The sequence below is a fragment of the Aythya ferina genome (assembly GCF_964211825.1).
Source record: "Aythya ferina genome assembly, chromosome: 3".
NCBI classification, from domain to species: domain Eukaryota; kingdom Metazoa; phylum Chordata; class Aves; order Anseriformes; family Anatidae; genus Aythya; species Aythya ferina.
Window position 1 is genome coordinate 32,304,930 of NC_140298.1, and position 27,215 is coordinate 32,332,144.

At 35.3% G+C, this 27,215-nt stretch overlaps 1 protein-coding gene across 7 annotated transcripts in view; it reads left to right on the plus strand.

Moving 5' to 3' along the window:
* The window catches only part of BIRC6 (baculoviral IAP repeat containing 6), a 174,718-nt gene that overhangs the window by 81,800 nt on the left and 65,703 nt on the right, over positions 1-27,215 (plus strand). For 6 of the 7 annotated variants that reach the window (XM_084512715.1, XM_084512709.1, XM_084512711.1 and 3 more), the window contains 15 exons: positions 2,928-3,061; positions 4,079-4,206; positions 6,341-6,903; positions 8,820-8,995; positions 9,521-9,617; positions 9,798-9,992; positions 11,847-12,047; positions 12,687-12,966; positions 15,340-15,596; positions 16,749-16,857; positions 17,390-17,611; positions 20,568-21,348; positions 22,343-22,486; positions 24,256-24,385; positions 27,014-27,145. In XM_084512715.1, coding sequence (XP_084368841.1) covers positions 2,928-3,061; positions 4,079-4,206; positions 6,341-6,903; positions 8,820-8,995; positions 9,521-9,617; positions 9,798-9,992; positions 11,847-12,047; positions 12,687-12,966; positions 15,340-15,596; positions 16,749-16,857; positions 17,390-17,611; positions 20,568-21,348; positions 22,343-22,486; positions 24,256-24,385; positions 27,014-27,145 — 3,549 coding nt within the window. The remainder of the gene's footprint in view (positions 1-2,927; positions 3,062-4,078; positions 4,207-6,340; positions 6,904-8,819; positions 8,996-9,520; positions 9,618-9,797; positions 9,993-11,846; positions 12,048-12,686; positions 12,967-15,339; positions 15,597-16,748; positions 16,858-17,389; positions 17,612-20,567; positions 21,349-22,342; positions 22,487-24,255; positions 24,386-27,013; positions 27,146-27,215) is intronic. The other variant, XM_084512713.1, reaches the window with a different exon arrangement.

Consider the following 27,215-nt stretch of genomic DNA (forward strand, 5'->3'; position numbering starts at 1 on the left):
TTGTAACTGTAGGCTATCAGTTTCTAAAAATTTTGCTGTGTATACCACTGGTTATATGTGAACCTCTTCCATGTGGTATGAGACAGTGTCTGTGTTCTGACACTGATAGGCAGCTGTGCATATGTGGGAGTTCATTAGGCAACTGCCTGAGATCAGTGATGATCTGAATAAAAAGCAGCTAAGAAGCGACTGCTATGATCAAACACAGGTGTGAATGTGGTTGTGGATTTTGGTGTTTAGAAGATTTGGGCCCCAACTGGCTCCTTTTCCTGTACTTACCTATAGAACCAGAAGCTAGGTAAGTTTCAGCACACATCAGATAACTTCTGTGCCAGGATTCCTCAGTAGCTAATAATTCAAAATAATATTCTATTTTGATGGCACTGAGTTATGATATTTAAGAAAATACATACTCTCTGTCCACTTTGTGACAATTGAGGGTGGGAGCCATCAGAGCAATTCTCCTATCAATGACTTCGGTTTCCATGTGCTTTAACTGAAAACAGGGCCTAGCAATAATCAGTCTCTTAAGCCATTAAAGACAGTGCCTTGCAGGAGTTTCCAGCAACTTACAATTACCAAAAATGTGTTTGCTGGAAGAGACAGGGTTTCGATGTTGTTTATTTATTTATTTATTTTAGTATAAGCAAACAATTTAGAGAGAGTAGTTTAAAGACACATTGTTCCTGAGACTGATGAAATGTAAGTGATGTCGGCATTCTTTTGAGTAAAGCTTTTCTTGTGTACTCTATAGCTCTGTAATGATTTAAGATACGAAGTGGACTGTCAATTCTGGAGAAGTTCTAGTATTTAAAAACAAACAGGAAAAAAAAAACGCAGAATAAGGGTGCTGCTTGTCACACTGATTGTGGACATCATAGGTGATTCTCTGGAGGTACCATTTAACAGTGCAGGAAAGCACAAAAATATGTTACTTTCCCAAATAAACATTTGAGGAGTTTTTGCACACTTATTTCAAAATAAGTTTGGATACGTGGTAGTTTTGGAAATAATAAAACAAAATATTGCTTCAAACTAATGTTTGAGGCTGTTTCAGTGATGCAGTTACATAGAAACAATGAAAAGTTACAGAAAACAAGCATACATGTGAGAGGTATGGCCTTAGCAAGTTAGTGTCTTTAGTGACCTGAGTGGCATTTTCATTTTTAACGTGAACCATTGCAGATTCAGAAATGCCCCCAAAAGCCAACCAACCAAAAAATCCCACTGGCAACCTACATACCTAGTTTTCTTAGGGGGAAAATTAGTGTTTTGAGTATTTCACTTTAGGAAATGTTCAGGGGTGAAGCTTCAGGTGGTGGGGAAAATGAACTTGATCAGTTCACCCAGGCTGGTGTTTCCAAGGCGCATCCTGCAATGGAATTCTTCTCTGTGGTTCTGAAAAAATCAGTATTTTTTTTTTTTTCTTTCAGGGAACCAATGAAATTAGGCAGTTAGTTTTTATTTATTTATTTATTTCCACATTTCTCCCTCACCCAAACAAGGCCTAGCTTTTCCATTTTTTGCACTGTCAAATGTAAACTAGAGCAGGCTTATTGTCTACAGGACAATGGAGCTGTAATGCTTTGGTGTGCTTTATTGCTTTCATTCAGTTCCAGCTGTTCTCCTTCCATCAGTCAGAGCCATACATACTTATTCTAAGACTAATATTGATAAATCCAATGAGAATTTGTTTGTATAGCTGCACAAGAAATACTTTCAGCATTACTTTCCTGCATTCATCTAAAGGAAGAAATTTGTCTGCAATTTGAGAATAAATTGGCATTTGATAAGGGGAAAACTTAGTATGAATTATCTTTGTTTTCCACATCTTCCATCTTCCCATAGGGATTTCTTCTAATAGCAAGTCTCTTTCCAATGCTATTTTTATGTAATTGCTCTGCAAACTTTTCAGCTGAGATGGAAGTAGTCAGGGTTTAAATCTCATTTTGACGGAAATGTTTCTCTCCTAGTTGGTATTTTATTGTTTAATTTAAGGAAGTTACTGTGAATAATGAGGTCTGACAAACAGAATGACCAGACAAACTGTATCAGAGCACCTTTTTCTTTTGATTGTCTTTCTTTCGCATATGGAGTCATAGAATCATTACGGTTGGAAGACCTTCAAGCTCATCTGGCCCAACCATCCCCCTACAACCAATGTCACCCTCTAAACCATGTCCCTAAGCATCAGATCCAACCTTTCCTTCAACACCACCAGGGACAGTGATAGTCAGAAAGAGATCACATCTTCAGCATGTAATAACCTGGAGTTTCATTTAGATAGGTATAACATTATAAGAACGTCTTTTTGCTCAGTAGTTAGCTGTGCTTTTTTCAAGTTGTGTTTTGAGTTGATTTTATATATCACTACTGAATAAGGCTGCACATTTAATAAAGCTGATTTGTTTGATCATTGGAGGGTATATTTTAATTCTACTTCTGGTCCTCAAAACCCTTATCCTTTAAGCTCCCTGCAGTGTTAGTCGATGATGAGAAGTCTCTGAATGTGCCACAGACAACAATACCTTGATTGTTTACAGGATAATAGAACATGTGGTCTCCGCCTGTCAAACTAAGAAATGCACTTAAGCCTTATTAAAGTGGTAGACTAGCAAAGAAAGAAAAAAGTCAAAACAGCTCTAAATATTTTTCTTACAAAATGAAACTCTGCTTTTGGGAATTTTGCTTTAGCAACTTTAGATACTAATGGAATATTTTGGGGGTAGCTATAACTGTAACTGTATTTTTCTAATTAAAAACTCTTTACTCAAAATGGTAGTCCTCAACAACCAATTTCTGTTAGCTGATTCTACTGTGAATATTTGTGTATAATGCAGTAAGTATGATGGGTATACAGTATAAATGTTGGATTTACTCCTAATGTTTAAGATGAGAGATTTAATTTTCCAGCTTTTATTTTTAAGCTGGTCCAAGCAGTGCCATTGGAGCTCAGGAAAGTACTGCCCAACTGTTGGTGTCAGATCCAAACCTCATTCATGTGTTAGTGAAATTTCTTTCCGGCACTAATCCTCATGGAACAAATCAACACAGTCCACAGGTAATCACCAATTAAAATAACAGAATAAATTTTCATAGTAGGTTTTGAATACACTTGACATAAATATGCTATCCATAATGTATTATTCTTAGCTTGCTTTTGTTATTTTTTTATAGCTTTAGTTGTTTCTTACAAACAATCGTAGGGAAATTCATATCGGTAATCCAGTATGAATAGTAATCTTTCTTTTTTACAACTACATGGACACTTGCTACAGGGAGAGAATGCTACGTGAACGTGTTCCATGTTAGGATTTTTAGTAGTATGTGTAGAAAAATGACAAGAGTTAGCTTATATATACGCTAACAATAAGTTAGGTTATTGAAATCATGTTGGATAGGGATGAAGAAAACAAGGTTAACATTGAATATCCAGAATTTAAATTCCATATTTTTTTTAAATAAAAACCTCCCATGCCTCTATTTTTTACCTGTTTTCTGAATTAATGTGGTTTCTACTGTTTCTTTTCTAATTTCAACTAATGGTTTTCTCTTCTTTACAGTCTTTGAGGTATTTGTGAATGGTGGCAAAAAAAAAGCCCAAGTTAAATTATTTGTATGTAATATTTGGCAGTAGTCCCAAAACCAGTTTAGGAGACAGAAAACAATTAGAATTTCCAGTCTTTTCCAGGCTGTTCCAGAACTTAAACGTTGTGCAGGACTACCAGTTAAAGCACATATATGTAAATGTATAGTTTGTGAAAATCTATTCACATTAGTACAGCAATATGTTCTGTTTGAAACATAGTTTGCATTGCTGAAAAGATAAACTCTCAAGATGCTTAATTAGTTTTAGGCAAAGAACTGAATTATTTGCATTTTACTCATGGACAATAGTAGAAAACCACATAGTATAAGTTGATACAGAATAGTTCTCTTGTGAAAACTCTGTAAAATTTTTCATAAAGCAATGTGTAATACTCTTGTTCTTAGAAAATGTTTTTCCTGCTAGGAATAAATGTTCTTGAAGACATTTTCAGTTTTATAAATACTTTTAATAAAATACTTTTTCCTCTAGGTTGGGCCAACAGCTACGCAAGCTATGCAAGAATTTCTTACTCGATTGCAAGTGCACCTTTCTTCAACTTGTCCTCAGATGTTCAGTGAATTTTTATTGAAATTAATACATATACTTTCAACAGAAAGGTAAATCTTAACTTTTGTTTGTTCTTACACACTCTTTGTCTTTAAAATCTGTGTGAATGTGAATCACAACTGAAATGTGTACATTGCCCCTCATCATACTGGCAAGTTACATATGGATGGAGATCTTTGCAGCATTACCAGTGCATCTAGGCAGTTCCTGGAATGTGGAAGAGCTCACCTGGAATCCACACATAGCGGCCCTTACGTGAGGGACAGTGAATGAAAGCAATAAGCAGTTGGTTGGAGTTTTATAACATCTAGAGCTAAGATGTAGGCCTTTTTTCCCTGTTACAGTAATCCCTAGAATAAAAGTGCTGTTGATGAGCTTACCTGTTAAAAATAAAAAGTATCCTGAGAGGCCTGAATTAATGAAAAGCTAAGCAAATTATTCTCAGATTGTGAAAATAACATGATTAGCTTTTATAATCATAGATTCATGAAATGGTTTAGGTTGGAAGGGACCTTAAAGGTCATCTAATTCCAACCCACCTGCCATGGGCTGGGACACCTTCCACTAGACCAGGTTGCTCAAAACTCCAGCCAACATGAGAGGATTTACATACCAGTTTTGAAACAATTACAGCATTTCAAACATTATCTCAATCTCTGCTAATGGAGAACAGCCCCAGTATCTTGCTGCTCCCTCTGTGAGAGCAGCTAGTTTTCTAAGCTAGTCTCTTTCAAGCTCCTTCTTGTGCTTCCTCAATGGGCACATGACAGTTTTGTATATGGCAATACACTAACTATGTTGCAGTTGTTTGGTCTGGAGCACATCAGGAATTATTGATTTTGTTGATGTTCTGCATATCCCCAGACAAAAGCTTCATCTAATTAGGGAAGAGCTTTTTCTGTTTCTGGCTTCCCAGTAGGTGGCACTTCGGTGTTATCTATCCTTTAATCATACAGAAAACTGTTTCAGCCTTCTCTAAAAATTTTACCGCAGTAATTTGAATTGGATGGGTGGTGTTCACCGGGTTATATTAATGATCTATTACTTAGACAAAAAATATGATAATACAATAAAATCATTAATTCAAAGTGAATCTTAAAATGCATGCCTGTGTACCATAATCTACTTGAAATAAGCTGATGACCCCTCTGAAATAGCAGCTTTTGGAATGCGCTAGGGCTTTTTGAGGCAAACCAAAGGTGAGACTCAAAAGTCAAAAAATGAAATAAAAGCACCAAAAAAGGATTTAGATGGTTATTTCTGAGACCTCAGGCAGTTATTGAATTGCACTGTATCTGCGTGTACCATGTGTAAGATTGATGATGTTTTACTGTTAGAACTAATTAAATGGCAAATATTTTCTTAAGGGCAGTTTATTAAAAATGTTCTGTATTTAATGTTAAAAGTTATAGTAGGATTGATCAGTGTCAAAAGATACAGAAAAGTATTTTAGAAGTTAGTAATCCAACCGCATTTAAAGAATTAGCAGCTTTATTTTAAATATACTGATTCAAAAGACTTATTTTACAGTCTACCATTAAATATTTAAAAACAGTTGGGAAAATAAAAAGAGATCCCTTTAGTAATCAACCTACAAGCACCTAACTGTGACAGTTGGGAGTGTCTTCTTACGGTTTTACTTGTAGTTACTATTTGGATAACTAAAAACTGACCATTCTTTCCTCTACCATGGGGAAGAAAAGGACAGGAAGTAATTTTTAATGGTTTTAGTATTATATGTTCTTAATGGTTTTAGTATTATATGACTTCTTCCTGTGATGTTTCCGTGCAAGTACATTAAACTTTTCATCCACAAAAAACGAATAGGAATGTATTGCAAATCTGTACCCACACAATTAACTAGTCAATTAAAAAAAAGAAAAAAAAAAAAAGACTTTCAAAGGAGACTTTCATCTTTAGTGGTATCAAGCAAGTGATATCTTGAAGCGGTTCCACAGGCTGTGTAATGACTGGTATATAAAAAAGTTAAGAATGTTTGACCTATGTGAAATATCAGTTGATGCTTCAACATGCAATTCTGAAAATGGCTTCATTTTCATTTGTTGAATGTCTAGTGTGCTTTTCGATCCTTAAAACTTAGGCAAACAAAAATATAAAACTGTTTAACTTGTTGATGTTGAATAATGAAATATCTTTCCTCCTATTTTTTTTTTTTTCTTTCAGGGGTGCTTTCCAGACAGGCCAGGGGCCTTTGGATGCACAAGTGAAACTCTTGGAATTCACCCTGGAACAGAACTTTGAAGTTGTGTCAGTTAGCACTATTTCTGCAGTAATTGAGTCTATAACGTTCCTTGTGCATCATTACATTACATGTTCGGACAAAGTGATGTCTCGCAGTGGCTCAGACAGCTCTGTGGGTGCTCGAGCTTGTTTTGGAGGACTTTTTGCCAATATTATCCGTCCAGGTGATGCCAAAGCAGTTTGTGGAGAAATGACGAGGGACCAACTTATGTTTGATTTGTTAAAGCTGGTGAACATTTTAGTTCAACTGCCACTTTCCAGTAACCGAGAATATAGTGCCCGTGTGCCAGTAGCAAGCAGTACTACAGACAGTGTGTCTGATGAAGAAAAGGTTTCAGGAGGCAAAGATGGCAATGGAAGCAATCCTAACGTTCAAGGATCAACGGCGTATGTGGCAGACTTGGTGTTAGCCAACCAACAAATTATGAGCCAGATTTTGTCTGCCCTTGGCCAGTGTAACAGCAGCGCTATGGCAATGATTATTGGTAGGTATTTTGTAACCAAAATGATTTTGGTAGGGGGGATGGATTTATTTGCACAAATCAAACCACTGGATAAACGCAGAAAAATATTTTGAAGATGGATAGACAAAGACCTTGCACTCCATTTCAGAGACAATAGTTGTAAAATGTTGTGTTCTGTATTGTTTCTTGTATTTCAAATAAGGTATCTCTGTCCTTTTCCAAGCTGGTTTCTTTTAAGCAAGTATGAAACTATTTAACCAAAGCTATTATCTGAAAGCAGCATAGTCTTTGGATGAAAATGTGTGAATGCCAGACCAGTGATCTGACATCTGAGCAACAGAGAAAAATGTATTAATCTCCAGTAGTCAAATTAAACAGCAGGCTGCACTTTACAAGCCTGAATCGCATTGTTGGAACCTCCCTGAAATTAATTCCAGAACATCTTATCCTTTACTCTGGATAGTTGGTGTCATGTCACAAATATGCTGTGAATACTGAAAGTAGTTTGTTCTGGGAATTGTTGGTTGTTCTGAGTTTTTGCAGGGGGGAAATTCAAATACTCTCCTCAACTTTGATGTCTTTCTAAACTACGACTTTCTAAATTTGTTTAGAAAATGTTTTGTACTTTTAAAATTTGGAAAGATAGTGTTGTTTCAATATGTTTTTTGTAAAATTCTGGGTGCTGGGCCAGCTGATCCCTTCAGTGGATTGTTTCCCCCAAGGTCTTTTGATATAGGTTATTACAACTAATGTGTGTGTGTATTTTGGGAAGATATAATAACAAAGCTCTTAGTGATTTTCGTTCCTTCATGAAAAACTGCATTAAGGTCTCTCCAGACAATTTCTTTGAACAAAATGTTTTTCCAAGTCTGCGGCCAATGTTATAGATGATCCAAAAATCAGTTATCAGCATTTATTATTTAAACATGGAATGGCTAGTGCAGAATGCTAGCTACCTAGGGAAGATGAACTGGAAGACTTCAGCAAATGTGTGGTGCCTCTGGTATCAAAATTTCAGCTAATAATGTTGATTTACTGCACCTGGCACGCCAGTAGGTCAGGAACCACAATAACCTCAAGTAATTCACTTGTTGCATGAAGCTAAAACATTTGTTCATTTACCTTTTGTGACTGACTTGTCTATTTATTTCATTACGGTTTCATGCTTTGTCATTGACAGACTATGAAAATCACACAGGTTACAGTATTCCCATCCTATCCTACCCTCCCCTTGCTTCAAAATCTTCACAGCACCTTAGTTGGCTTCAGCTCTGTCATTAATTTTAAATTCTCTAGACCCTGCAGAGTCTGAGTCTTAACAGACTTTTCTCTCTGTCTCCATGCTTCCAGTGCATACCAGTATTTTCTTTCCTGACAACTTATAAGTGATTAAAGCACTATAGCTGTCAATTCTCTTGCCAAAATGTTTCTGTAAGGCACATTGCAAAGATCACTTAAACACATTCTCCATGTTATTATCTGTTAGTATAATTCCAGTTCCTGTAAAGGGCAGGGAAATGAAATCCATTCCCCCAACTCCAGTCTAAAAACACTTTTAAAAGCTCTTCCAAATTGATGTCATGTGCTTTGTGAGACAGTTATATTTACAGAGGTAATCTGTCTTTGGGAAGACTATTCTACTGCTTTCCTTCCTCCTTTTCAGTAATGTGGAGTCAATACTGCTGAATAAATCCTGAACTGTAACATAGAGAAGGAAAGTTCAAGGAGAGGTATTTCCAGTAGAAATACATATATTAAGTGGTCTAGGAACAACAATAGTAAATTATATGATCATGAAAACTAGCCTATTTGTTGTTTTTAATCAATGTGAATATTTAACTGAAATGAAATTTAAATGTCTTTAAGGTTTCCTCTGTGCTGTAATAGTATTTTAGGTCTCAGCTTCTAAACCTTGAACTGTTCCTGTTTTCACAAAGGTGCAAGTGGCTTACATCTTACTAAACATGAAAACTTTCACGGTGGCTTAGATGCGATATCAGTTGGAGATGGGTTGTTCACTATCCTGACAACACTTAGTAAAAAAGCAACAACGGTGCAAGTGATGCTTCAGCCAATTCTTACGTACATGGCTTGTGGTTACATGGGAAGACAGGTAGGTTTCCCTTACTTTGAAGTGCTTTAAGGTAATTATAGGTTACCTGTTGCTATGTAAAAGAAATTTTGACTTTTTCCAACCTCATGTCACTGTGGTGCAGAAAGTAAGAAGGCTTCGTCCATCGATTATGGTGAAAAGGGAGAGAAAGAGTTTCTCTGAGGGCATTTTGACATTCCTGTAAACATTCCTGGCTAAAGGCTTTTCAAGATGACTGTTTTGTTGTGTTTAAGTGGGAAATGCATTTATTGTGTTCATATTAGTGGGTGTTTTAAATGTCCAATGTTCTTATTTCCGTTTAACTGCGTACCTGGTGGTTTAGTCTTTTCCATATCACAAAAACTTCTATGTAGGAGTGAACCTTCTGGAGTGTGATACGGCGAGTTTGTGGTAGAAAGTTCAACTGTGGTGGATTTCCTCTCTGCGATTTTTGCCTACTAAAAGGGGAGACTAAGAGTAGCCAAGTGTATTTCATGTCATATGAATTCTGTATGAAATTGTGTATTTCTTAACTTTTTTTCCTAGGGTTCTCTGGCCACATGTCAGTTGTCTGAACCACTGCTCTGGTTCATTTTACGAGTCTTGGACACCAGTGAGGCACTGAAGGCGTTTCATGACATGGGTAAGAGTGCCTTTTCTTTGGGTGCATCAAGTAAAAGATTTATTGTAGATTTTTATGGCATTTAAAGAAGGAATAAGCTATATGTCTGGAGGAGCAAACTTACTAAATATACTTTTGCTTGCTTAGAATCTATTGCAGTCTTCTGAACAGTGTTTTTTTCCCCCACCATGTTATACACAGGCGGTGTTCAGCTTATTTGTAACAACATGGTAACGAGCACAAGAGCAATTGTTAACACAGCAAGAAGTATGGTTTCCACTATTATGAAATTCCTTGATTCTGGTCCCACCAAAGCAACAGACAGCAGTTTGAAAGCCAGAGTGCTAGCTTCTGAGCCTGATAATGCAGAGGGCATTCACAATTTTGCACCTTTGGGTAAGTGATACAACCTTCTCTTGAATTAATATCCAGTGTCCGCTTGAATCTTTATTATGTTCTTAACAGAAAGTGTTGTGTTAATGTTAAATGTTGCAGTAGTATTAAACCTTCTAAACAGAGGGGTACCGGTGTTTCAAGAAGATGTTGAGGGAGTAAACAAATTCTTTGCGTAGTCCCTCCTCCTGTCAATAGGGGAAAGAAGGGAGTGATCTGTATGTGATGTAGCCACTGCATCAAGGTAGGTCCCTTCCTCCCCGGGGTTATTTGGATACCCAGGTACAGCCCAGTTTCTGCGGCAATCACACTAAGACTCACTGACTTCACTTAACGTGCATCAGGTTTGATCCAGCTTTTACGGAAGTGTTGCAAAGACAGGTGATGCAAAATGAGCCTGAGCTAGGTCAAACAGAGTAGCAGATGCTGGAGCACTGGACTACTTTTGCTGATGCTGTTCTCATGCTTGCACCTAATTGCACCGATGGTACCTGCATAAATATTTGTTAGAATTACAGAGCTGTTTTTGTGTGAATACAGTGGCTGCTGCTTTCTAAAATGCGTGTGTTTTGAGATGTAGATGCCTTCTAATATTTTACTGAGTCTTTTTATTCCACTGCTTGTGTCTTAATGAACCATGTTGCTGCCCGCTAACCTACTGTAGCCAATGAATGTGTGTGTGTATATATATGTATATATATATATATACATACACACACACACACACACACATATATATATATATAAAATGTACAATGTCTCACTGTCAGAAGTGGAGAAAGATTATTTTTTAAAAATTATTTTTTTAATTATTTAATTTTTGGAAGAACTAGGATGAGAGAGAAGTCCCTTCAGTCCTCTCATGCAAATTTAAAAGAATCAAATAAAATAATTTGGCAAAATATGGGACCATTAGAAATCTTCTACTTTGCTATTCACAAATCTTGAAGAGGTAAATCTGATGAACCTGCAAATGTTGGTAGTTAATTCCTTTAAGTAGTAAGAGTCCTAAAGATATATCACAGTGGTATCTTGCTTGCCTCACCCCCAAACTTGCAAAGTGCTGCAGTTATTGGTATTCTTTTATGAGTGTATCTATCTTCATACTCTCAACTGAAAGTAAAATATTCTTTTCAAGTGTACCTTCTGATTTTCCTCACTTTCTGATGGATTCCCATCATGTGGTGTTCTCCGACACGAACTGGATACATTTAGGATAATAGCCTGTCAAAATGTTTACTCCAGGAATTCACCTCCAATAAGCATTTAGTCATGGGACCAGGCTAGAGTTGCTCTAAAGTAAAATACCCCACGTGTGTGTAATCAGGACAGCACAGATCTGGTCTTGGTGTGCCATACAACTTGCTAGAAGACATAGCTGATGTCTTTCATTCTTAACTCCTACTAAGATTTAAAAAATATATAGTTCATGTGGTCATAGGCTTTCAGTTTTGGTGCCTTATTTTAGAAAAAAGGTTTTCATGTTAAACAGAGCTTTTTCAGAAAAATGTTAGCAGACTTCAGTTATAAAAGTATTTGTTACCATTCTAATACTTAAACCTTGAAAACTTTCATTACGTTAACTATGAATTAACGGAGGTCAAGTTCTAAGCATACTGGTCAAACTGCATCTTTTGGTTTAGTTTGTTTTTGTGATTAGATCTTGATGGAAAGTTTAGGGTTTTGGTAGCAAATAGCAAAAAGTAAAACACTTAAGCAGTTATCATTATTGTATTTGGAATGTATGAATAAACTAAAACAGGTGAGATAGAAAAACGTTTTCCACAATTCAGGCTATAAGTTGATCTGGGATTTATTAATAAACATTAATAATGTAAATACTGCTGTTTTTTGAAGGTTCAATCACATCAAGCAGCCCCACTGCCCAACCTGCTGAAGTACTGTTACAGGCTACTCCTCCACATAGAAGAGCTCGGTCTGCTGCGTGGTCATACATATTTTTACCTGAGGAAGCTTGGTGTGACCTTACAATTCATCTTCCTGCAGCAGTGCTGCTCAAAGAGATCCATATCCAGCCTCATCTGGCCTCTCTTGCAAGTAAGTAGATGTGCTAACATTGATGCTGATTTGAGCATTTGAAGGGTAAAATTTAGGAATTATAGAACATGTAATCAGAGAAACTAAAACTGATAAATTGTTTGAAGAATGACAATAAAATTAGTTGAAAAGCTTGATAGTTCTGCATTTCTTGAGAATTGAAAGCTCCGATTCTGCTTGATTTCTTACAGCTTAGAATATCTTTTGTGGCATTAACATTAAATATGCCATGGAAATTGTCAAATGTCTCAAAACTTTGGAAGAACATGATGTTGATCAGGAGCCTTCAGGCAAACTGCTTTGGCATGGTAGTTGGAATAAACCATGAGAGAAGCAGTTTTTCAGCTCTTAATGTCATAGCCCAACTAGGGAAAATTAGGTATTTATACTGACAGGACTTGTTTTCATCTTAAATCTTTGGAATGAACTAATATAAACGATTTATCAAAATGCTTATGCATTTTACAATATGTCATCACACAGGACAAGTATTCTAATTGCAGTTCTATAGAGGTGTTTGCCTAAGATAATTCTCATCATCTTGTTCTGTATCTTTAACAGGAATGCATGTTTAATGTTTAAAATTCAAACTAGTACCATTTTTTGAGTAGTATTAAACGTTCTTATCTTACCCTGTAGCTTGCCCTTCATCAGTATCTGTTGAAATAAGTGCAGATGGTGTCAATATGTTACCTTTGTCAACTCCTGTTATCACAAGTGGTCTCACGTATATAAAAATCCAGCTTGTAAAAGCTGAAGTTGCCTCAGCTGTCTGTCTTCGTCTCCATCGTCCACGGGATGCTAGTACATTAGGCCTCTCTCAAATCAAACTGTTGGGCCTCACAGCTTTTGGAAACACCTCGTCTGCAACAGTCAATAATCCATTCCTTCCCTCTGAGGATCAGGTCTCTAAAACAAGGTAAGCCTCTGGTAGCAGTGGTCTGAGACTGGAGGAACAGTTTGTGGTTTTTCTTTTTGCTATTCTCTGCTCCAAATAGGAAACTGTATTCATGAGTAGCTGGCTTTGTATTTTAACATTTAAATTTGAACGTTTAAAGAATTTGTTATAAATATCTTAGATTTTTATTCTGTTGTTTTACAGTAAGCAGTACTTCTCACTTTTTTTGCAGCATGCTTAATCTGCACGTGTAAAAGGGTGTGTTTCATCCCTGTAATGATGAAAGAATACAAAAGATAGGAAAGCACTCAGTTCTGTTTCTTCAATGTGTAGATAGTTAGTTCAAAAAATTAACTGACAGCATATTTCTTATCTCTACTGAAGTCAGGAGACTTACATTGTGAGTATTGATGCAGGAATAGAAACAGGGCAGTAAAATGTATTGTGTAATTCATATCCAATATTTCTGTTCACAAACATTTGAGAAATACGAACTGAAAGTTGTAATTTTGGCATATCAGCAAGATTTTTCAAAAGCTTTTACTTGCTTAGGTGACATCTTGAATTTCTTCCCTTATCTGTAAAATAAAAGTAAATCAACTTTTAAGGACTGCCTTAAAGTCAGTATTTGAGTTTTCCAACTTTGAATTTAATTATTTATGAGTTAATGTTTTAGGTTTTTTGGTTCCACTAAGATTTAGCTTACTAAATTGTTAAAATTCATGACTTCGGAATATTTCACCTTTGAACTTTAATGTTTATAAATTTGAAAAGAGAGCATGGGAAAGTTTTAAAATATCGTCTTCCATTAGGAAAAATTTTGAGAGAGTATGGAAATTCAGAGACCATGAACATTCTCTGGTGTATATTTGATAAAAGCCATATAGCTGAAACCGATCCTTGATCTTGAATAGCAGTGAAACAAATTACTATAACCAATTATACTATTGTTATGTTTGTACTTCAAAAAAGTTAACTTACAGTTGCACAAACGTAAGCAGTATCTAAAAGAGTGAGTGTACATTGTGAGCATCCGGAAATGTTTTATCATGGTTTTCAGCTTACTTTAAGTATCCCAGTAAACTAATGTGAGTAATATGATAGATATATTAAATAAACTTGGTTATAATTTTCTTTTAGACATTGTCAGGAACTTGCTTTTTTATTAAATGATGAATATTTTGGAATAAATTATTCCTAAAATAAAAGTGTAAACTTCATTTAAGAGACATGTACAAGCTTCCCATAGTTCAAAAAAAAAAAAAAAAAAAAAAGAGGTGGATCAAGTTTGCTGTGAAGATAAGGTAACTTGTTATTTTAGAACTTGGTAGTGAAAAGGTGTCATTTGTTTCATGTGGAACTTAGATTGCAGTCTTGTTCATAAAGCTCATTTAAACAGCACTGTAGTGTATTTTTTATAACTAAATTCTAACCGATACGTTTCTAAATTGATCCAGTTACAGCAGCTTTGTTTTATTATTGAAAGGAATACTGAACAGCATTGTTAAAGAATAAGAGAGATAGGGTGGAAAATGCAATGTTTAACAAGTTTTGAATTTCTGCACTTTTTCTGTGCTTCTTATATTAGGTAGGACTCTGTACTCACTAAGGTTCACTGTAATTTATTGTAGATATTTATGACTGAAAAGGTGCATGTCTAGCCTTGCCATTACAAACTTCTAGTCCTCTTAAACGCTGCTATTTTTAGGGAAGCTATGCAAATGTATTATTTTAATGCCAACTACTACTGCAGGATTTTAACCTTATGACTATTAATAAATCAAATGGTGCCTAAGTGAGGCAATGAGCTTTTTCATCTTTCACATTTATATTGTGGTCAGCTTCTTTTAATGTTTAAAAACAAAAATTGCAAAAGCAAACCAACAATTAAATCCCACACCACTGCTCCAGAGACCCCACAAATCTGAGGTACTTATCAGCTGGCCCTGTTGGAAGAAATATGTAGTTACATCAAGAAATCCTGAGAAGCTTTAGTAATAAATCCTGCAGGCTAACTTTTCCTATCACATGTACAAGTATTGCAGGCTGTAAGGCATGCTTTCAAAACTAGAAAGAATGCATGTGGCCAAAAAGTTTGTTTTTATCCCTCTACACAACATTAGGTTAAAACATAAATGTATAAAATTCTACCTCTACCCACAAACTCTGCCTTTCTTACAACCTTAAACCAGTAGTTACAACAGCAATACTAGGGTATGTGATGTTCTACTCTTAGGTGCAGTTATTTTAATGTACTTTTCTCAGATGATGTCTGATTGCATCACAGCAGTTTTCTGCAGTACTTGTCATAGAATCTAATACAGGTAATTATTGATAAAAAATAAAATAATGAGAAGATGATACATTAGCTCATTTTGCTGTTTTCCTTTTCAGTATTGGATGGTTAAGATTATTACACCACTGCCTCACTCACATAAGTGATTTAGAAGGAATGATGGCTAGTGCTGCAGCACCCACTGCTAATCTGTTGCAGACCTGTGCTGCGTTACTGATGTCACCATACTGTGGTATGCATTCTCCAAACATTGAGGCTGTGCTTGTAAAAATTGGGCTGCAGTCCACCAGAATAGGCCTCAAATTGATTGACATTCTTCTAAGAAACTGCTCGGCATCAGGGAGCGATCCTGCAGGTGAGTGCAATGTCTGTCTTTTCAGCTGTTAGTGAAAAATCTGCTTGTGCAAACGTACAAATACAGAGTATATGTGTGTTACTTTTGGAGTCTGAATTTTGCTTGCCAGAACTTTCCGTTGTGTTTCTTGCTATCATGTAACTGGCTATTTTTGAGTATCACAGTATATGAGTAGCTCTACAGTAGTAAAACAGTGCAACCACTATCGTTTTGATTGGTGTAGAATATACGATTAGGGGAATGTTTTAAAGTTACAAGAGTAGGCCATGCAATATATTGCAAGTGCAGCTGTGTATATATGTGTAGATGCTATGTATAGATGTTTCAGCATAAAGAATGTATCAGAGTATTTTTAAGGAAAATAAGTACAGCAATATTTGTAACAATCTATAGGACAGAGTAAATTCTGAATTGGGCTAAGCGAGACACTTGGACAACTGATCTATGTCCCACAGTGAAATGCACTGGTTTTTGTGTTTATGACTATATCGCTTTCCTTTGCTGTTTTATGGTTTTGTAAATGAAAGAAATGTGAATTCTTACCTGTCCTTTTTTGGAGTTTCTGGTACTAGCAGAAAACACATTTTCGAAATGACTTCTATGGCATACCCCACCAAGAGTTAATGTTTCAGTGTAGCCCACTGTGTTTTATTGGAATGCAGTTCGATAGGAGAGTAGTTTCCTAAAGGGCGGGAGATGAACACAGCAAGAAAATGAGTAGGAACCAGTCCAAGGAATTCCTGGGCCTTAGTCCTGTTGATGGAAACTGGAGTTAAATAAGTTTCCGTATTGAGATAAACGTTTGTTTCTGTGAAGCGTGAGGTTTGACAGCTCTATTGGTATTAGTTATGTGTTTTTGGAATATGTTGAAGAAAATCCTGAGAGTTAAACCTGTAAGTCTTTTATCTGATTCATGCACTGATTATTTTTTTTTCCTTGTTAGTAAGGCTGATTGTTGCATTGAACATATAAAACGTGCAATATTGTGATAGTGGTGCATATAAGAGTTGTTTGTTAATGGCAAAGCTCAATTCAGTCTTAATAAAAATTTCATGAGTACTTTTTAAAGATACATATGTAAGTACTTCTATTATTTTCCCCTCTTCCCCTCCTCCTTTTTTTTTTTTTTTTTTTTTTTTTTAATGCGGCAAGATCTGAATAGCCCTTTACTGTTTGGAAGATTAAATGGTCTCTCTTCTGACTCCACAATAGACATTCTTTATCAGCTTGGAACAACTCAGGATCCTGGAACGAAAGACAGGTAATGTTGTTTGGATAGTCATAAGGAAGCATAAATAAAAATGATTTGCTAAATAGTGGCTTTGTGTTACCGCACAAAATTTAAAATCTACTTGTTGTAATCTGTTTAAAATCTGATCATTACATGATAGCTTGAAAGTGCAGAAATCTAAAGATGCCTTTCAGCTTTCCCTCCTAGATGTTTATATCCTCTGCACAGAATGCATCCCTCTCTTTTTTGCTCTTATGTAAGTTATAAAACTTAAAGTTCAACTGACTTTTCTCTGAGATACTTAGAACTTATTTACCTTCTATGTTTTCTTTCTCTGTACAAAGAAAGCTTACGTTTATCTGTCTAAGATGATATGTGTTTTTAATTAATCTTATCCTGTTAGTGATCTAAGGCTTGAAAAAGTGAGTTTGAGCTCGCTCTTGAACTCTGCTTCAAAAGAAGTGATAAATGTGTAAATCAGATTAACTTCCTGTCTTGGAGTAATTTGGTTTTGAGTGTTTCTTTGACCCTTTGTAATGTACTACATCATCTTGCCTTCCAGAATTCAAGCATTGTTGAAATGGGTCAGTGATTCTGCAAGAGTTGCTGCTATGAAAAAAAGTGGCCGGGTCAGCTACATTTGTCCAAATAGCTCAACAAGAGAGTATGGTCTTCTGATGCCATCTCCTTCCCATTTGCATTGTGTAGCAGCAATTTTGTGGCATAGTTATGAACTGCTTGTTGAATATGATTTACCAGCATTGCTGGACAGAGAGCTCTTTGAGTAAGTAAAGCAAGCAAAGTATTGTACCTTGTGTTTTTCTTAACTAAATTATTTTGTTCACCAAAAAGATACAACTTCAAGTGAAAAAAGTAGTGTAAATTGTCGCCATCCCCGATGCTAATTGATAAATACTTGAAGATGTCTAAACAGGTAGCTTTGTAATTCTAAACACAGAACTTCAGATACTGCAGGCATAACTGAGTGGAAAAACAAAATTAAAAATAAAACAGTAGATCTATGTATGTGCTTACACATGTTTAAGGTATTCTGTTACATGGTTTTGTTTCTGTTTTTTTGAAATGGATAAGTCTGGATTGTTATTGTTTAAAATTGAGCATTTGCAGTAATTTTCAGAATAACTGAAACTAAACTAAACTAAATCACGTTCTTCATTGGTACTCTGTTATATAAGCATCATTACTCATACATGCAGTATCTTTAAGTGATAGCTAAGTGCTCAGGTCAGAGAGGGCAGAATTGTTTTACTGGAGTCACCAATTTTGTTCCTGCCATAGCCTGATTTGAAAGAAACAAATTACAAAATCTTGAGTGAAATTTGAACTTTGAATTTGTGGGTGTTTGTTGCTTGATTCTAAAGAAAGAAAAAAAAAAAACACCCTTAACAACAATGTATTTGAGTCCAGATAAAAAATATACGAGATAGCAGTGATTCCTAATTTATATTGCTCAACTATTTCTTCTGTGTAAAGAAAACAAGAAAGAAGCCAAGATGGCTTTGTTTCACATGTATTATAGAAATGTAGCTGTTGAAGTCCTGTGTCTAGTAAAGAAAGCATCTTTCATTTGTACCTTTGAATTCAATTCCAATTACTGAAAGGAACTTTGATAGCACATAGTTTTTTGTTGCCCGTAGGAACCTTTTATATTTTCTTTTCTACCTTATTTTCTTCTTTAGGTACAAACATTCAAACACTGGGAAATGTCCAAGTTATGGTCATTGGTAAAAGCATGTGGAGCTTTTGTATATGTGCAGCATAGCAGTCTTTAGATGTATACTACTAACTAGGCCTTTTCCTGAAGTACATCAGTGTTACTGTCATATAAATAACTGTTAATTCAAAATGAGCTTGTTCATTTTGGGAATCAATTTCAGGATTTTAAATTGCTCGTCAATGAGCCCTTTCAGGAATAAGAAAATGCATTTTTATCAATTTTAACATTTGAAAAGGAAGAGCTGTAATAAAATAGATTTCCTAAAATGGATAACCCTTTTGGATTTGCATCAATATGAAAGTGGGTTTAAAAACTGACTTCCCATTCTTGAGAGAGAATGTGTTTTCATCATAGGATGAAATGAAGAAATACTAATAAAACTATTGCACCTAGTTTCAGTATACATGTTGCAATATAGTCCTGTTCCTCTACCTCCTGCCAACTAAAACTATAATTCATATCAACCAGCATATGGAGCAAATTACATATTTTTAATGAATACAAAAGGATTTTTGTCAGACATGGGTAAAATAATTCTTCTGATAAAAATAACATCCTCCGTGTATTCTTTGTCCTCTTTGATACTTTAACTTCTGAAATATTTTTGTTGATCCTAGCCATAACTCTTTATTTCTCCTTCATGTCATATTTCATTTCTCTTTTGGATGTATTTTCCAATCATCCCCATTTTTCATTTCAATATTTCTGTTTTGGACGATGGATGCAAAATTATTCCTTAGTTATTTTTCATCTAGTTGGAAAAGAATCTTATTTTTTACAGAGCATGAACTTACCGAGAAAATTTTGGCAGAAGGATTGCGTGAATATATAGTTGGAGAAGAGTTCAAGTGTGCCTTTATTGCATGTGGACTTTATTAAAAATAAAAATACTTGGCATGTGGAAAATTTTCCTGAAGTCACAGGTCCACTTGGTCACTGAGATGACTTGTTAGTGTTTTAGCTTAGAGCGTTTTTTAATCAGCCAGTAATAAAGCTTTTTTTTTTTGTTAGTCCCATGTTCTCTTTTGTACTCTTTGAGTCCCTTTGACTAATCATAAAATAACACTTCTGTCCAGAAGAGGGAAGAACAGTCCTTGTCTTCAAACAGGAAATGTAATACGTGATGATAGATCCAAACTTATTAAAAACTAACATTGTAGTGGCATAAGGTGTGCATCGCCTGTGGATGTAAAGGTTAAGATCATGTAACTTACTTACAGTGCTAGGGTAATGCAAATGCAGCTCAGAAAACCCATGGTTGTTGTTTTTTTTAATAAAGTACTTTACCTACTCTGAACACATTTGTATGAAAAAATTGTTTTCACTGATTCACAAATAGCACTTCAGAAGTATAAGCTAAATAAGAGGAGCAAAATTAGCTTTTGCATTCATGTGCTTTTGATTAACATTTCAGTTGATAGGATTTGAATAGAAGTGAAGTGAGTTCATAGAATTTTACTATCTCTCAGGAATAATTCCGTTGTTAACTTGTGTCCTAAGGAGGGCAAGGATGACGTCATTCAACCAACAAAAAGAAAAAAAAAAAAAAAAGAAAAAAAAAAAGGAAATGTATTAAAAACTTCCAGCTTTTACAAAGGATTAATTAAGAGAGCTTTGTGAAAATGGGCATGTGGTTTTTAGTAGCTGCATCTTGGACAGTTGAAAGCAAAGAGGGGTTATGGTTAGCTCAGAAATGTGTAAATGTAAATTATGTGACAACTATCCAAAGTCTGAAATCGGGTCTTTCACTTGCAGTGTGCCAGAAGAATCAGTTCTTAACTATTTTAAGTAAGGTATAATGAAGTAAATTCCAAGAGAAGGATGAGGAATGCCGTCTGAGTAATGAAAGTCCTGCTGACACTGTGACCCAAAAGAGGCTGTCAAACTTAGCTCAGAGCTTTCCAGTAGTTTCTGGAATGTTTAATGTGGAAAGATAATGTATAAACTGAAAAAAGAATGTGAGTGCAAGCTATGCCTTGATGTGATTTTCTGTCTTCTACAGGTCGCTGTTTAACTGGTCCATGTCTCTTCCCTGCAACATGGTTTTGAAGAAAGCTGTTGATAGTTTGCTTTGCTCGATGTGCCACATCCACCCGAATTATTTTTCCTTACTCATGGGATGGATGGGTATCACTCCTCCTCCGATGCAGTGTCAACACAGACTGTCCATGACTGATGACAGCAAAAAGCAGGACCTCAGTTCATCTTTAACAGATGACTCTAAAAACGCACAAGCCCCTCTTGCACTAACGGAGTCTCACCTGGCTACTCTTGCTGCCTCATCTCAGTCTCCTGAAGCTATCAAGCAATTATTGGACTCAGGTTTGCCTTCACTGCTTGTGAGAAGTCTTGCTAGTTTCTGCTTTAACCATACTTCTAGCTCTGACTGCACTTCACAATCAATGGATATCACCCAGGATAGGCTCAGGAGGCATCATGTTCCACAGCACTTTAATAAAATGCCTATCACGGCAGACCTAGTTGCTCCTGTTCTCAGGTTTTTGACAGAAGTTGGCAACAGCCACATCATGAAGGATTGGTTGGGTGGTTCTGAAGTCAATCCACTGTGGACAGCACTTCTATTTCTGTTGTGCCATTCTGGTGCTACTTCTGGAGGACACAATGTGACTGCACAACAGACCAGTGCAAGATCTAGCTTGCTTTCTTCAACTGTAACAGCAGGGTTGACCACTCAACAGCGGACAGCAATTGAAAACGCAACAGTTGCTTTCTTCTTACAGTGCATTTCTTGCCATCCAAATAACCAGAGGCTTATGGCACAGGTGAGAGAAAAAACAAATGCAATTTTCATTTCTTTATTGATAACTACAGGTGAAACTTAACTAGTCCAAAATCTTAAAACTTTTTTTTAAAGCTTTCTTTAAGGTGGTTGCTTGGTTGGTTTGGGTGTTGTTCTTTTTGTAAATTGTCATCAACTGAGTGAAATTTGTGTTAAAACTGTTATCTTGTTGGTCTGACTTTGTAAAGTATAAAAATGTTTCAGCGTGACTGTTCAGTGCTGTGTATGGATTTGTGTTCCTCTTGGCTGCATAAAGATGTACTTCTTACATTAATAAGGCACTTCAGAACAAAATCCAAAATACTATATATAAGTACATAAGATTAAACTCTTCTGAAGTAGAATTTGAAAATAAGGCTCCATACACATCTTTTAAATTAGAAACTTAAGGGAGATTTTCTGGTTAATTTGTTCACACAACCATACACGATGTGCAATTGGTGTTCAGGGATATGTGGACTATTACAGAACAGTTTACTATTCTAATGCAGATTCAGCTAATTTCTTCACAATTACTAACCTTTCAGACCTAGTTGAATAAAAGTACTTTTCTTTCAACATTAAGAATGTCAAGGCCCCGGGAACAGATAACTTGAGTGGGGAAAAAAAAAAAAACCACACACATTTCCATATGAATGACCAGTACTAATACTTTTATTGAGTAGAAAATGTTTGCCTTAGTAATATGAAAGCCATTTTTCTGAATGCTTTATCTTCAGCTCTCTCTTGTTGAGTAGTCTACATGTTCACAATTACTTTGATGCTGTAGTCAATATTTTGAATGTTAAAAAAAAAAAAACAAAAACAAAAACAAAATCTGCTGTTGATGCTTTCTTCAGTGGTCCTCATTTCTGATCTGGTTTGAATGATAACTGGAAGGTGGATCTTAGGCACTGCCTACTATGGCTGTGTAGAGCTATATTTTAGAGACCTAAATATAGAAATATTTTAAATAGGATGTCATTTTGCATTCCCAGGTTCTCTGTGAATTGTTCCAGTCCTCTCCTCAGCGTGGGAACCTCCCAACCTCTGGAAATATTTCAGGATTTATTAGGAGGCTTTTTTTGCAACTGATGCTGGAGGATGAGAAAGTGACTTTGTTTCTTCAGTCCCCATGTCCAGTAAGAGCTTTTGATATCTGTATGGTGACCATGGATCAAATGTAGCCTAAAAAAAATCTGTGTATTCAACTTTGAAAGGTCAGGCAGCAGCTTTTCCTACTATACACGTTTGAAAAGGAATGTTTTGGTGAATTGTAACTCAGCTTTTCAAAAGACAATTTAAGGCACTGCTGTGAGTCGAAGCTATCTTACTGAAAACATCATGATTCTGAAAGAATAGAAAGAACAGAAAACTGAAACATTTTAATATTATCCGTAAGCATTAGGAATGAATCCTGATACAAGTTCTAGTCCTTATACCAGTTCTTTATCATCAGTTTCATTGAGGAATTAGTTTTGAAGCTTCAAAACTGGCAGAGATCCTTTAACATTAGCCACAACACCACAGATACCTTCTTGAGTGACAAATACTTGAATTGATTTGTAAAGCTAATGTATGCTTTTATAATTCTACATGCTTCACCAGAACAGAGTTATAATCAATGACTGAACTGCTGTGCTGTCAGCTGAAGCCTGCAAATAAAGAAACCTTCTGGAAAACCAGAACTATTAAAAGATCTGATACTGCCAGACAAGGAAAAAATATTTTCTACTTTGATTTCTGCTGTTCTTTCTCTATCTCAAAAGTGAAGTCCTACATGAAATACTACAACAGGGAAACTTGATCAGGAAGTGTAAAATGAAAAAGGGACAGCAAATCAGTTTTTTGTGCAAACACATTTTAAATGCTTTTGTTTTATCCTAGCTCAGATTAATTGTTAATGTGAAGTTTGGCAACATGGAGGTAACATCAATTTTCTAATAAGGCATTTTACATAGAACAGGTTTTTGCAGAGTTACTAAGTAACTCTATTAGTAAGTAAAGACAAAAATAAATTATTGAAAATAAATTTTCAGATACTTCAGTTTCTTCTGTTAACAATGCCAGGAAACAATTTGGCTGTTTTTACTGAGTAGAAAAAGGTTTCTCTTTTAATATCCAAGGAGAAGTCTTAAAAATAATATGAATGTGCAAAGTGTGTCCAACAACATAACCTTGAAAATACTGTATTCTCATTTTTATCTCTTAGGTTCCTACCAAAACTATATTTTATAAGCCAAATTCTCATTGTCATAAAGTATTAAATTCATTTAAGAGTACTGCACAATGCTAAATTGATTCTGAATATGAGTATTAGCAAACAGCTCTCCTGATGATGAGGGAAGGGAACAATAGCTCTCTTTGTACAGAAAAGTCTGTAAACAGTTACTGCAAGAAAAGAACGATACAAAAATACAATCAGAGCTTAGGCTAAAATATATTACCATATTTGAAATGTTTTAACTAGTAATAACTTAGATATATCATCTAAAATAAACTTTATGCTTGTCAGAGCACTAGAGAAATAGCAGCTTTCTCTATTACGAGTATATTGTGATTTTTCGTAACTTAATTTCAGAAATAGTTGAAAGTCTCTAACACTTAGTTTTGTCTCATACAGATATTTAAAATATATTTAATAATAATAATAAATACACTGTATTGTTTCTTACGCTAAAAATGTTCCAGGCTTTTTCAGCAAACTCTTTTGAGTTAAGAAATTACGTTTATCCAAGTTTGATGCATTTTTACTGTACACCTGTGAAGCTGAAGGGTATATAAGGTTTCTATTTCAGCTCACAGAAGACTTAACATTATTTTGCTGAGGTGAGTTTATAAGAACTTAGTGTTTTAGCTTACTTCTGTATTTCAAATCATGTTAAAAGTTGACTTTTTTTTTTAATTTCAGCTGTACAAAGGTAGAATTAATGCTACTAGTCATGTTATTCAACATCCAATGTATGGAGCTGGACACAAATTTCGTACTCTTCATTTGCCTGTCTCAACAACTCTAGCAGAAGTTCTTGATCGTGTGTCAGGCAAGTTTGCAATATTTCTTGTTTTATTTTTTAAGTAGTTTAAAAAATAAAAGTAAAATAAAAAGGAAGCCTAAACTAAGTGTTTTTTACATGTATATTTGTAATGGTCATAGGTATTTGCCAGATGTAACACAGAGGTCTCAATTGTAAGCTTTTGCAAATGCGTTGCATGTTCCACTTCCATGTTTTCCTTCCATAGAACTCAAATTCTGGTAATTTAGCTACCATTTTTGTGGGGAAGGTTGGATTTTTGTTTGTTTGTTTTGTTTTTAAGTATTCATGTATAGTTGCAAATATACCTTGAGAGATTTAAGAATACAAGTGATACTGCAAATACTAGTCTTTAAAATGCCCTGTCTTTCACCCAGTCACTTAAATATTCCCAAATAATGGCACATGAATATCCCAAAAGGAAGATGAAATGATGTTGCTATGAACAGGACATAAATGAGGGATACTCTGTAGATACAGATTTGTACATTGTATAAAATTTTCAGTTTACTTACTAAATGGAGATTGAAAAGTATATCAAGAATATCAAGGCGTGGATTTATTGGAAATTTAAATAAAAATAAATACTTAAACTAGTTGAATACACATGGGACAATGAATCTATAGGGGGTTCTGTTGACCAGGCCTCCACATTCCATAATTAGCTGTGAAGTGTGCATTTAGCTGCATACATCTCTGACTAGGTATGTATATTCTTACATGTGGTTAGGTTTGTATGTGTTTTTGTTTTGTTTTGTTTTAACTCCTCAGTATAGGATCAAATTTAATTTTGGAAACAGATCTCTGGAGTTCAGAGGAACTATGGCCTTTTTATGCCTGCTTAAAATCTTTATATTTAATTAACAAATGCATTAGGGCAATAAATGTGTTACCTAATGAGTTGATAGAAGTACTGTAATGGTATTTGGTGTTTCCAACACCAGATAAAACAACGTTTGCTTCAGGATGTTGATCAAAAACAGTGAAGTCTAGAAAAATGCTTGAAGCTTATTTATCAGGGAATAATTTACTGTTTCACATGGAAATCTGTATTCACTTAGCATCCAGACATGCTCATGTGTGGATTGTTACCAAGGTCTCTAGTTACTTGTGCTATTTACAGTCAGAATTGCTCTAATGGGGGAGGCTGTCATGCACATGAGGTAAGGATCTGTTGTTGAGCCGTGACATAACCTGTACTGAATAGCTGCCTCGGTGGTGCATTGTGCTCAACTTGATAGCCAGTGCTAACAGGGACTGGGGTAGGGAATGTGGTGATGTGATGTGCGGTAATGCACATAATTGAAATCGATCAAATGCTGACTGCTTAAGGTGTCATAACTCTGCTTTATGCTACCGAATTGTTTCATTTTAAATTGGAAAAATTAATTCTGGGAAAGTTCAGGTTCTTTTATGTTTTCCTCTCTCATCTGTTGTGATTTTTCTGATGGTATTAAAAGCTTTGTGATTCTTAGATGTCATTCAATGAAGTCCATGGTTAGGGTAGTAAAGGAGTTTTGAATATACAAGGAGTAAAACTGTGTGCTTAGGGTGATGGAGGGAGAGAAGGGATTGACTGGGGTGGAAAAGAAGAAAAGACTGCCACCACTGCAACAGTAGGAAGTCATGAAGATCCTGTGTTGGAGGCTTTCCCTTGGATTATTTTTTCTTTCTTTAACTATGCTACTAATGTTTTCTACTATTTTAAGATCTCCAATTGATCATTTCGTATGTTCTGCAAATATAAATCATAAGCACATTCATTTTGTACTTTTTTCCCCTGTTTTAAGAAAAAATAAAGCAGAGTTTAAAATCATTGCTTAATCTGCTGCTCACATCCCTTTACCAGAGGAAGAAAATGTGCAGTGTCATGGTAGATAGGTATGCTTAGGATGAGTACCAGTTGTTTTGTATTCCACCCACCTTAGTTTTAATTTACTGGTTGTGAGAAGTCAGGAAGACTGAAAAACAAAGGTGGATATTACTTGAATACTAAAAATACCAATGCTTGAGCATCCTCAGTAGTTTAATTAACAAACTTTAAATTGTCTGTCACTAAATGGGCATTCAGTCCATAGGGACCAAACTAGAGCTACTCTGAAGTTAAAATAATACTAATGAATATTTTTTAAAAGTTCATACCGAGTGTGAAATATGTATCCACAAATATATATATATATATATATATACACACACCCATGTATACATAAATAGACGAAAATTTAGTGTAGACATTGAGTCCTCAGTAGTACAGCTTTACACTCTTATCTTCTCCAAAGCAATTGGGGAATGATTGTCAATTTTAATGGCAGTGTTGTAACTTACAAGGCGTAAAATAAACCATTGTTTTTCTAATCTCATTTTAGATGTTTGCAGTTGTGTTTTAATGTATGTATACTTCACCTGTCATGTAGTAGTTTTAACAGTTTTAAATTGACAGAGGACTTTTTTGGGGGAAGAGGGGGCCAGAATTACAATACCTTAATGTATAGATATTTGTAAGAACATTACTGCTTGAGATAGAAGTCTAAGTTATGTAAACAGTCGAGAATAGTAATTTTAAGAGCCTAGAAACTGGTAACAAAATCAACTTGGTATATTGAAACACTTCTCTCTCCTGCTTTTTTTCCCATGTAGATACACCCAGCATCACAGCTAAGCTAATTAATGAACAGAAGGAAGATAAAGAAAAAAAGAACTATGAAGAAAAAGAAAAAGTTAAAGCAGAAAATGGATTCCAGGACAATTACAGTGTTGTTGTTGCTTCTGGTATGTTTTTTTCTTTCATCTTCTGAAATCATCTTCTGAAAAAAAAGAATCTTTCTGACATTGCAAGTGA